At 54.4% G+C, this 11583-nt stretch overlaps 2 protein-coding genes across 2 annotated transcripts; one reads left to right on the top strand and one right to left on the bottom strand.

The window, feature by feature from the left end:
- Positions 1-1075: 1075 nt before the first annotated feature.
- DICSQDRAFT_181632 (uncharacterized protein) lies at positions 1076-4285 on the top strand (the record flags this gene model as incomplete). The annotated part of the gene is made up of 2 exons (XM_007367243.1): positions 1076-3261; positions 3810-4285. The coding sequence occupies 2 exons, from the start codon at positions 1076-1078 to the stop codon at positions 3994-3996; spliced, it is 2373 nt and encodes a 790-aa protein (XP_007367305.1). The 3' UTR covers positions 3997-4285.
- Positions 4286-7826: 3541 nt separating this feature from the next.
- DICSQDRAFT_64072 (HET-domain-containing protein) lies at positions 7827-9113 on the bottom strand (the record flags this gene model as incomplete). The annotated part of the gene is made up of 2 exons (XM_007367244.1): positions 7827-8901; positions 9013-9113. 2 exons carry the CDS (start codon positions 9111-9113, stop codon positions 7827-7829), a joined length of 1176 nt encoding a protein of 391 aa, XP_007367306.1.
- Positions 9114-11583: the final 2470 nt, after the last annotated feature.

Genomic DNA, 11583 nt, shown 5'->3' on the forward strand with positions numbered 1-11583 from the left:
GGGATCGTCCTATGCTAGGTTTGTTATACCCAGAAAACCTGTCCGGAGAGTGGATGGAGACATCGGGAGAGCGTTATAGACTCGTTGCTCGAGAATAATCGTACATAATGCGCCCAAATCCGAACCAGATTCGGCACGACATACATACGGTTCACCTGGGGTTGCCGCTGTAAGCCTGATGGCAATTGGACCCAAAACCTTGCGGGACGACTCCGCGTCTCGAGTTATAGAGCTCTCTAGATTTCGAATCGTCAAGTTTTCGCGGCGCTCCTTAGTCCCAGCTCGCGACCCTCATGTGGTCATGTTGCACCCGCCGCCTGCCCCCCTCTGCTTGCTGTGCTACAGGCGCTTGAGCTGACCTTGAATCCAGGTAGGCAGGCGCCCGTTAAGCGCGCGAGGAAATGAGCGAGCGACAAGAATTGAACACGCCTAGTCCACACGCCTCTCCGTCGGGCGCTTCCAGTTGAACTCGGAGCGCGTCGTCCGCCTCCAGGACGCCGACTCTGCCTTCTCCATCCCGGACTCTAGGTGGATGGTTCAGGGGATGTCGCGCTCGTGGGCAAGTCAAGGAGGCTGTGCGGAAAATCTCTTGCGCGCTACGCCTTTCCAGATTGCACGATGCCAAGGCCGTGGGCGAACCCCTCCTCTCCACAACTTCGCCTGTGGTGGGACAAGTACTCGTCGAGGCAACAACATTGTCTGGTGTTCATCAGACTGGTTAGAGCATTCCTACCGAAAACAAATGATTGCACATGTGAGCGTTTCCTGGCAGTGCTACCTGTGCACTTAGCGTGGTAAACCTGGGAACTGAAGGTCAAGTGAACGAATACATTTGTCAGCAGACGTGAAGACAGTGTAGGATATGTGGAATCTATATATAGTTCATATATAGCGCGAATCTTGATAAATGCCTCACGTCGTCCGTTGTCCTGCTCATCCTCGTGCCACCAAATCCTCCAAACATTGGCTCAACCTCCCCTACTATAGGGTGCTCGTGGCGACCCAGTGAGCACATTAATAGCCATGTTCCTTAGGAGTGTACTAATTACTCCTACTCCCCTAGTGCGCGCGCACAATGCGCCTTCTCGACACGGAGACCGGTCGTTTTGTTGAGGTCGCCAATACCACTGGAGTCCGCTATGCAATCCTCTCACATACCTGGGATCCGCAGGGAGAGCAGACCTTCGCAGAGGTTAAGGAGATACAGAAGTCGTATGGCATTAGCAGGCCTTATATTCCGTCGCCTCAGGAACTCCCTCCCATCACGCGCAACCGATCTCATTCTTTCCGGTCGTATCGCGACGTCTCCCTGACGTCTTCCATATCTCCCATCTCACCCGTATCGCCCACCTCTCCCCTTACCGGTTCCGACGACGACAGTACTGTAGACTCCTTCTGGGATGATCCACGACTATCTTCGAAGATCAAGCAGGCTTGTTCAGTTGCTCGCTCGCACGGCTACACCCTGATCTGGATTGACTCATGCTGCATCGACAAAACGAGCAGCTCCGAGCTGTCGGAGACCATCAACTCCATGTATCGTTGGTACCGCGATTCCCACGTCTGTTACGCTTTCCTTTCAGATGTCGTCCACGGCGGTAACCCCCTGGCGCAGGACTCACACTTCCGGAGGAGCAGGTGGTTCACGCGCGGGTGGACCCTCCAGGAGCTCATCGCGCCTCGCGTCGTAGTCTTCCTTTCGCAGGAGTGGGTCGCTTTCGGCACGAAGGCTACGCTGGCGACTGTCATAGAAGAGATCACCGGTATCGATGTCGTGGTGCTGACGCTTCGGCGCTCCCTCGACAAGGTCAGCGTTGCTACGCGCATGTCCTGGGCATCCGAGCGGATCACGACGAGGGACGAGGATCGTGCCTACTCGCTGCTGGGAATCTTTGACATCAAGATGCCTGCGCTCTATGGGGAAGGCGCACGCGCATTTATCAGACTACAGGAGGAGATCCTGAAACGCATTCCAGACCAAAGTATATTGGCATCTGGGAGCGTCTCCCCTTCACTCTTTCCCCTCAAAAGCCAGGTTCCCAAGCTGACCCGCCAAGGACATACTAGCCCTCATAGCTCTCGCTTCGTACGCGGTGGTAGCTCCCCTCGTTTCGGTTTCCAGAGCTTCGAGCCCGACGCTTTCTCGCCCATCACAGCATCTAGCTTGCTAGCTACCAGTCCTACACAGTTCAAAAGCCACCACCATGCGTGCATCCCGCTCTCGTACGGCGACTTCATACTCCGCCTTGGGCGTCCGGACATGGACATACCCATCCCTGAGTACACGCACTCATCCTACGGAATACGTACCCAGCTTCCTCTTCTCCGCATCGCAGACTGCTTCGACACCACCCTGATGGAATCTTACGACTCTTCGCAGACCGAGTGGTACCTCGCCATCCTCGCCTGCAGATTATCAAGCCCAGACGGATACGTGCTGGCCCGCATATGTTCGGTGCACCGGTCCGTGTCTGGCCTCAAGTTCCTGCAGTATGGCTGTGTACATGCATCAAACCTGTGTTCCGACGACACTCTAGTCAACGGCACCCCGCGATGGCACCTGTTCTCGTTCTCACAAAGTGACATGGAGGCATGCCGGCGCCACCTACGCATCGAGACTGTCTATCTCCCATACGACGTTCCGGAGGAATCCTTCCTGCCGGTGTCCCTGCTCGCAAAGGACAGCTATCTTTTCTTCGGAGACACGCAGCACGTCACCATCTCGCTCTCGAGCTTAGCGCACGCGGTCCTGCTAGGCCAAGGCTATCGCGTCGACTATCGTGATCCTAGCCAGTACAAACCCTGCACTTACTATCTCTGTCTCGCGAAGCACCGATCTTATATCCATATCGAACTCGAGTTTGTGCAGGACGAGGGATTTTTCGGCAGCTTCCGTGTCACTGCATGGGTGGTTGATTCACCTGACGACCCGGAGGCAACGGCGGTTGGCAGTTCCCCATGGACAACGCGTCGGACTGTCGCGTGGGCCGACGGTGCTGGCATCCCGGACATTGAGCTGAAGACCGCGAAAGGGAACGACATCGTCGTCTCTGTCACGTTAGACGAGTCATTAGAGCCAGGATATGGCTCCTATCAGCTCGGAGTGGAGGTGTCGGACTTGAGCTTGGACGATGACCCACCGTCATCCACCACAGAGGCAACTGCGCTCCTCGCAACTGAAGGAGCAGGTAGACGGGAGCCCGCTGGCAGCAATGACGCTGACCGCCACGCCGCGATCGGGGTTGTGATGCACAAGACCTTGTGGGAAGAAGATGGCAGGGACATCAGGAGAAGGCAACAGGTGAAAGAAGGGAACAGTATTCGACAGGTAGGGGTTGGAGCGACGAATGGCCTTGGTATATTGAAACGTCTTCGGGGGATTTTTAGATCAACTAAACTGCAGACATTGACGTAGCATCATCACGTTTCCCGCGAGCCCAGATACCGGTACCTCTGGATTGACCTGTACTGTATCTACCAAATGAGTAGTTTCGAGCCATCCGAAGCGACTGACTCGATGTTTCGATCATGCGCTTGCGCCAAGATGTGCTGAAATCAAGCGGTACGTATATCCTGTTATCTGTGTCAATCAATCAATGTAGTGAAGAAGCCTCCAAGTACATGCAATGACACGTAACGCGCCATGGCACACATATAAGTCACCATCCGAGGTCGAAGCGCTCCAGGAACACGGCCGCATCAACGGAGCGCGACTCCCTCGCCTGCGACGTCGGCCTAGTAGACCCCGTCGTGTCTCAATGCCTGGCGTTTCTGGCTGACCGTGCTGTTGTTCGAGCCGCGTATGTCAGGGTGTGCGTTGTCGTCGGCCCCCAGGGCCAGGACAACTGGGGCTTCGGCAGCCCGAGCGCGTCGCCTCGCACGTTTGCGTCGCCGTTGGTTCCAAATGGACCGACGCTCTTCGTCCTCTTCCCACTCGAGCAGTACCACAGGTGTGGCTTCCTCCACTTCGACAACCCCGGTGATCTCAATGCGTAAGAAGTAGTGCGACGGCGCTGCGAAGTCCAAGCCGAGTTTAAGGGCGATCTTCTTTCCTGCGAGGGTGAAGGCAACTTCCTCTGTGCCTCGACCGCACGAGGATCTTCGCCGGAAGGGACATCGGCAAGGTGAGCGTAGCACACCTTTGCACCGCCGTACCACTGATATATCGAGTTGATCAATTCGGACAATTCGGAGCTGCTCGCCTTGTCTATGCAGCACGAATCGATCCACAGGTAACGGTAGCCAGCCTCGAGTGCCACTCTGCAGGCCTCTCGGATCTTCCGCGAGATTTCGTCATCATTCCAGATGGGGCTACTCGTCCGCGTGAGGTTGGAAAGAGAGTGGGAGGACGGGGAGCTGGGACGTGAGGTGTAGAGGGACCTCGATAGCGCGCCTGGACGATCTTCAGTTCGTCGTAGGTCTGCTCCCTCTGCCTCCATGTGTGTGACAGAATTGCGTATGTCGTCTTCTCCGGGTCCTGCTCCACGAACTGCCCAATGTATGTGTCCAGTAAGCGCATGGCGATTCTGCGAGGTTTGAGAGGGGGGATCTGTGAGCGGGGCGCAAAGAAAAATGTTAAATGTCTACGGACACGTAGGTATGGCTCGGTGCTAGACGAGATAGATGCAGGAACCGTTGTGCGAAGGTTTTCAGGTTGGGAACGGGGAGATCGCATTGACTGGCCGTGACTGAAGGGTTGGCGACATCCGACCGCATGACAGAGGATCATTGCGGGGTATATAGACAGAAAATACGACGCTAGACATGACTTTAATGCTTTATAGCCTGAGTAATGATACTAGTGGAGGCAATGCACCCAACACGCCGCGCTGAACGCGGCGAGTCATATATCTCCCATTTAAGCGCCTGTTCAGGCTGATGGTGGCTCTGGAGAACAACTCGCTCCTCCCTCTCACCTCCGCACTCTACGCTTATGGTTTTTCTCACCCCCCTGCTCGCCGAGTTGGATGCTACGACTCCTCTGCTATCGTGCACACTTGCGATGATTGCAATGCCATTCCTGACCGACGCCTTTGACTAAGATCGGCTCAGCTGTGGAAGATTAGGCGTTAGCACGGAGTATTGTACACTGATTCTATCGACTTACATTGCTTCTCGTCTCTGAGGGGAATGTATGGCGCACTTGTTAGCGTGTGCTCCGCTTTCAGGTATGTAGCCAAGCCTTGTCGTTGCCTCCGAAGACTCGCGTTAAGGCGGGCGATATTGCTTTTCAGCTTCTGGCGACCTCACGGACATTGTCCTCTGCTTACCCTCCGGACGTCTCTGCTCACTGTGTACACTGCCCTATCTGAGCATCCAGTATGCCTGTATCTCACTTGGACGTGTTCGAAATCGCGTACATCATCGAGAACGCCAGGCAATTCTGATCAGGTACGCTCCCACATGCATATCGCCTCTCGGAGCCACGTCTCATACCTTTGGACGTGGCTCGCTACTTCAAGACATCGAGCTGAATGTGCATATACTCGATGACGTTGCTCTTTCGAAGCTGCACACTACGCTTCGACATTACATGTCGTTCTGTGCGGCATATCATGGTGAGTGTCCATTATACTTGCTCTCCTAGCGATCCGAATCCTATGGAGTTGCAGAGAAGAGCGAAAATCTGGCCCCTCCCAGCTCGAATAACTCGAATTTCACATCCCTCCACGATGCCTGCGCCTAATTGCATCCGACCGGTCACTGATGTATGCGGCCGCAGCTACCCAGTCAGGCCTCCCACTGCACAGAACCAGTAAAGCATCCTGATCTACGAAGTCTCGTGAAGAGCTCGTCTGGGAGCGCATGTCATTCGCCATGGCTGCAGCAACGTTTCTTATTGGCTGTCGGCTGCACGCGTGCGACACGGTCCTGGCCTCAGAGCTCTTCTCCTTCCATCCGGAGTGGACGCGTGAGGTCGCAGCCTAGGATGCGCTGACGGTGCGTGCCCTGCGTCGGTTCCAAGAACGGTCATCTAATCCTAATCTAACACTACTTCAACTTATCTTCACTTGTCCCTTCAGGTCCGTGCTATTACGTAATCTTGTGCGATGCCATACTCACGCATGTCCGCCCTTCCTGCGTTCTCAGAATCGCTGCTAATTGCTGTTGTCACTCCTCAGACCACGCCTGCAACGTCCTTGATGGCGAGGTCCATGACGCCTCTCATTGCGGTGTCCACCAGGCGAAGTTCAGGTCGCTTGCTGTGCGGCTACTTTACGAGGTGTGTAGGATGTAGGAAACGCCATCTGATGGCTGACCAGGAGTCGTAGGTGTAATTGGACGACAACTCCATAAACCGCCTGTTCTACGTCGTAGAGCAGACTCTAGAGACACAGGGCGAGATGTTCAGAGACTTGGTTATGAAGCCCAGTCGCATCCGCTCCATGCATTCCGCAAACGTCTGATCCTATCTACGACTGCAGGTAACACTGAAAGAGTGAGTCCGAGAGCCTCCGTTCATTCACGCCGGTCGACGATCTTGCAAACTTGCCAATGGCCATGCATGTTCATGCCGATTGGCTGACAGGGCTCGACGAATATGTCCTGCAGCAGCTATCGCGCAACACTGATATGACGTACAATATAGTTACATCAGTCCTCAAAGACCCAGTATACGAGATGTTTATTCACAAAATTCGCCCCGTGTCGTATACTTTCAGGTTCTTATCGGGAATGTGTGGTTCAACCATGCGCGACCGCAACACTTCGAATTGAAGAGGACAAAGCATACATGCCCAGTATCGTGTAGCAAGGTTTGAACTGCACTGTAATTGTACACAGCAACGATCCGAATACAACTCAAATAAATCAGGTTAGGGAGTACGTTCGTCTGTCTCGAGCAATCAACAAATTCATCACTTTACAAGCACAGGCAACCGCACCTAACACTACGTCGCGAGGCAACAGCAACCCAGACCAAGTATGTCGCCGAGAAAATGGCTCTACGAGTCCCAAACCCGTCCGGAACGCGGTCCAACCACGCAGCACAACTCCCTAGCCTCCGCCGTTAACTTCATCGCCCGAATCCCGTGGGACACCCCTTTCCATTATGCGCTTCCGGCTTATTTACGGTGGCGTCTGAGTTGGCATGCCAGGGAGCACGTTATCGTCGGCATCTAGAACGCCTACCCCACTTTCCTCGGCCTCAATGTCTTGTACGTCTGCTTTGCTGTCGACCCGGAATATTTGGCGCTCCTCTTTCGCCTCCCACTCAAGCAACACGGCTGGTGTGGCTTCTAGCATCTCCTCGACGATCTCGATAAGCAGGAAGTAATGTGACGGCGCTGCCCATTTCAGGCCGAGTTTGACGGTGAGCTTCCATGTCGCAAGGGTGAATACGACTTCCTTCATGTTCAGCACTAAGGACCATGGCAGACTCCCTGTACGATCCATCCAACGAACACAGCTAGGATCCGCCTCGATCTCCTCAGCCGCGTCATAAGCATGTTGCGACATCTTGACATAGGCCTCGATCTTCAGCCGCCAACCAGCATCCTCCAAGATATGCCGGGACTCGACTGCGATCGTGTGGTCGTCGTGGAATAGCATGAGCCAGTGAGCGCTCGGTCGGTCCTCATCTGGTCGTCGGAGTTCAGTTGTGTACCCTTGGGTGAGTAGAGCGTTGCGTGTTGCCTCTTCCAACAGCATATTGATAGTCTCGTGCGCCTCCCAAAGAGTGGTACCTCGTTGTATGGTGTTACGCTTCGGGTGGGAGACGTAGACCGTCTTCAGTTGGATGTCATCGCGGCAGCGCTTAATGATTGCCGGCGACAAGGGGAAGAGGTGAGGCCACTGAGTACCTCGGGTTGGCGATGGCTCGATGTTCACACATCCATAGTGCAAGTATTCCACCTCAGCATTGGAAGGCGCGATGTAGCAGGCCCGCCCGAGAAGAGCGCCAGGGTAATCGATGTGTTCGCAGCCAAGAAGCGCAAGGTCCATCGGGACAATAGACCATATGAGGAAGACTGCTCTAGTATGTGCTGGGGAAGACAACGTGAGAGTTGTAGGACTGGCAATGTCGTACGTATGCCGTGCGGGGTGAAGGTGTACTCCTGATCCGGGAGTTTCTCGGAGAGCTTGAGCTGGTTCAACACATCGTTGTGAGAGATGGCATTGATTGTTCCAGAATCGGTGAAGTCGCTGAGTTTTGAGTCAAAAAGAGATTCAAGAGATGTCCCCATAACGTTACCCCATATGCAAGTCAGCTTTCCGGCATTCTTCAGCGAGTCCCCAAGATCCTGGTCGCGCTCAAGATCCGCGTAGATGTCACCCCATGCGAAGATGCTCTGGTCGGGGATCCGACGCACAATCTCCTCTAGTAGTCGGTGGAACGCACGTTCTCCTTCCCCATAGAGTGTAGGCATGTTGATATTGAATATTCCCAGCAGGGAATATGCTCGGTCTTCCTTCCTTGTGGTCTCCCGCCGCGCTGCCCATGACAGTCGTTGAGCCACGCTGAAGTCGTCGAGCGACTTTGAGTGAAGCAGCGCCTCTGCGAAGATACCTGTGATCTCCTCGAGGGGACTAATCAGCGTGAGCTTCGTTCCAATGGCATTCCAGTCCTGGGAGAGGAACACCACAGTTGAAGGGGCGATGAGCTCCTGGAGCGTCCACCCGCGCGTGAACCATCGGCTCTTACGGAACGTGGATTCAGCCGCACGAGGGTCGTCGCCAGAGGGGACGTCAGCAAGGTGGGCGAAGCACACCTTCGCACGGCCGTACCACTGCCACATCGAGTTGATCGATTCGGACAACTCGGAGCTGCTCGTCTTGTCGATGCAGCAAGAATCGATCCAGAGGTACCTGTACCCAGCCTCGCGTGCGACTCTGCAGGCGTCTCGGATCTTCCGAGAGAGGTTCGCGTCACGCCAGATGAGATGATCATCCGGCACGAAGCTGGACGGGGAGTCGGGGGATGGGGAGGGTGGGCGGGAGGGATTAGGGGACGAGTACTTGGCGTCGGATGGGCCTCCATAGTCCGCCTGGACGAGCTTCAGTTCGTCGTACGTCTGCTCCTTCTTCCTCCAGGTGTGTGACAGAATGGCGAACTGTTTCCTCTCCTGATCTACCTCCACGAACAGTCCCGACCATGTGTCCAGGACGCGCATGATGGTTTCGCAAGCTTTCGAAAAACTGTCCGTGAGTCGGCATAGGAACAGAGATACGTCAACCCGCACCAGTAGATTTGCCAAGTGATTGTCGGACGTAGATGTAGCAGGGGACGCAGATGATAGAGAAATCCCGAGATGACGAACACGACTGAGGACTCGCAGGCTTTAGGAACGGAGAAGTCGCAGTAGATGAAGGCTCGCTGTGCGGTGCAGCAGTGCAGCGGTGCAGTAAAGTTCAAGATCTCTCAACAGGACAGGGGGTGAGACGCACACGTGTCACTATCGTGAGACATCCGACCACATGAGAGACGAGGATTAAGGAACGACCAGATAGAAGCGGCGCTGAACACAACTTCCATGCTTACAGTCCACATGCGTGGTGGACCACACCCCCTCGTGTCTGATCGGTCGCGTCGAACACAGCGGATATGGTGCCAGAGCAATAATAGCATTGAAGGGCTCTTCACTTTCATGAAGGGCGGTAATAGACTCTTTCTGCAAGCGGTTCAGAACCAGACCAAATCTTGGTGATATCTGAACCAGTGGGGCTGGTGTGGCTGTTGGACATGACCTTAACCGCCCCAATAGGCGTCTCAGAAAACCTTTGTCGCACACTACGGTAGGCCAGAATTCAAGGAATCAAACTTCCATACCAGCTCACCGCATGAATAAATTTAAACCGTGCTCAAAAGTACTGAGAAGACCCTGCCCCATGTAGCTTCAAGGGACGACCATTGTGGTACACGCGAGACGTTGTGGAGCACAAAGCGTGAAGGCCCCACTGATTCTGAACCTGGAGTGCTTACAAATTGAACTACCCCGCTGATTCTGAATCGCCTGCAGAAAGAGTCTAATGCGATGCGTACGACACTTCGACATTCGTACCAACTCGCGCCAGCGTCTCCGTCAAGCTTCTGTCACATACGAGGTTCCTGAAACATTCTGGATGAGCATCGGAAAGTTCGAGGCCTGAGACTGGTCATAGGATCGCCCATACCCTCTCGTGCGTTCGCGGTGACATCCTCCCTGCAGTGGTGGCGGCGACCATTGCACATGGACTCGCACGTCCACCAGACCGTTGTCAAAGGGTCGACCCTACATCTCATCGGATGGCATCGCTAACCCGAGCAGCTCTACCCTGGACCCTTCTCATTGGTCTGTCAAACATCGTTCTCAGGCGGCTAGATTGTCCATCTCCCGCTGTCAAAGGCTCAATTTACGCTTACAGTTGCCTTACCAGAAGAAACTATGGATTCTTCGCGGAGGAATGTATCGATTCGCAATCAGTACATTCATGTGCCTCGTTAATGGGCACATCTTGTCCGCTGGGCGATAGTCGCCTCGTGCCACGACTGTGGTCCACATTTCAAATTTCAGCCTCGAGCATGGGTGAAGGTACCCAGAAAGTATGGAGTCACCATTCTAATTTTGCGCTGTACTGGGCATTTCCGAATGATCTTGCCAAAAAACAACTTGAACTCGAGGGCCATCAGCTGTGAGTACTATCGGACATCATGATGTGTTGGCGGTCGTCCATCGGAGGTGCTGGAAGATAATCAAGCAAGATAATTTCAGGGATAGCACAGACGAGCGACTTATGGAGCAAGACGTTGAGTTGTAACGGAAGTCGTTCTGTACAGAGGGTGACTTCGGGAATCCCCGGGCGCCAACTTATGGCAAATTGAAACACGTTCCCGGGCGCGCCTACGACGCCGACGTCTCTCAGGCTACCAGGCAGCCTGACATGCTATCTCAAGTTGTCTCTTTGTGCTGTGGACGCCCATTAAATACTGTATCGCTCCTTTGCCCCCAGCGACTCCGTAGCTACATACTCAGGCGACTTGCGGCTGTTTCCCTGATGACTCCGCCACCTATCATGCTCTACTTCGCCTCGCCTCCGAACACCATCATCTGAACACTTATGCATCCGTCTACGTTGCTCATCACTCCTCATATCCAGTAGTACCGCTCAGAATTGGCTGGATCTCGGAGCCGCCCGTATCTCGTACCTCCGGATTTTGAGTCACGTCCCCCAAGACGCTGTGCATCCGTTACTGATGCGTCACGTCTCTCAACAGGCAGGCCTCGCGAGTGCACGCTGACCATCGCCAACCGCCGCAACGCGTGTGCTTGCATCAGGAGTATATCTCTTTCAAAAGCCGTCGGTCTCCTCGAGCCTAGCTATATATAAAAATGCCGCAAGGCGATATATCAAGTAGCCTAAGGCGGACTACCGCTGGAGTTTCACGATATAATTCATTTATGCCTCCCATCTCGGCGACTCTAGCGCACAACGGGGACGTGGCACAAGTCGCGCGTACTCCACAATTTCAGAGAGGCTTACTCATAAACATCGTCGCGGATATCGGACTCTCAGACTGCAATTGAGAGCACCCTCAGGTGTATGACAATGGTGTTGAAAAATGACAACCCGCTTCGCAAAATGTGCGGGCGTGAGACATCGCGC

The sequence above is a fragment of the Dichomitus squalens genome, assembly GCF_000275845.1.
Source record: "Dichomitus squalens LYAD-421 SS1 unplaced genomic scaffold DICSQscaffold_24, whole genome shotgun sequence".
In the NCBI taxonomy this organism is placed as follows: domain Eukaryota; kingdom Fungi; phylum Basidiomycota; class Agaricomycetes; order Polyporales; family Polyporaceae; genus Dichomitus; species Dichomitus squalens.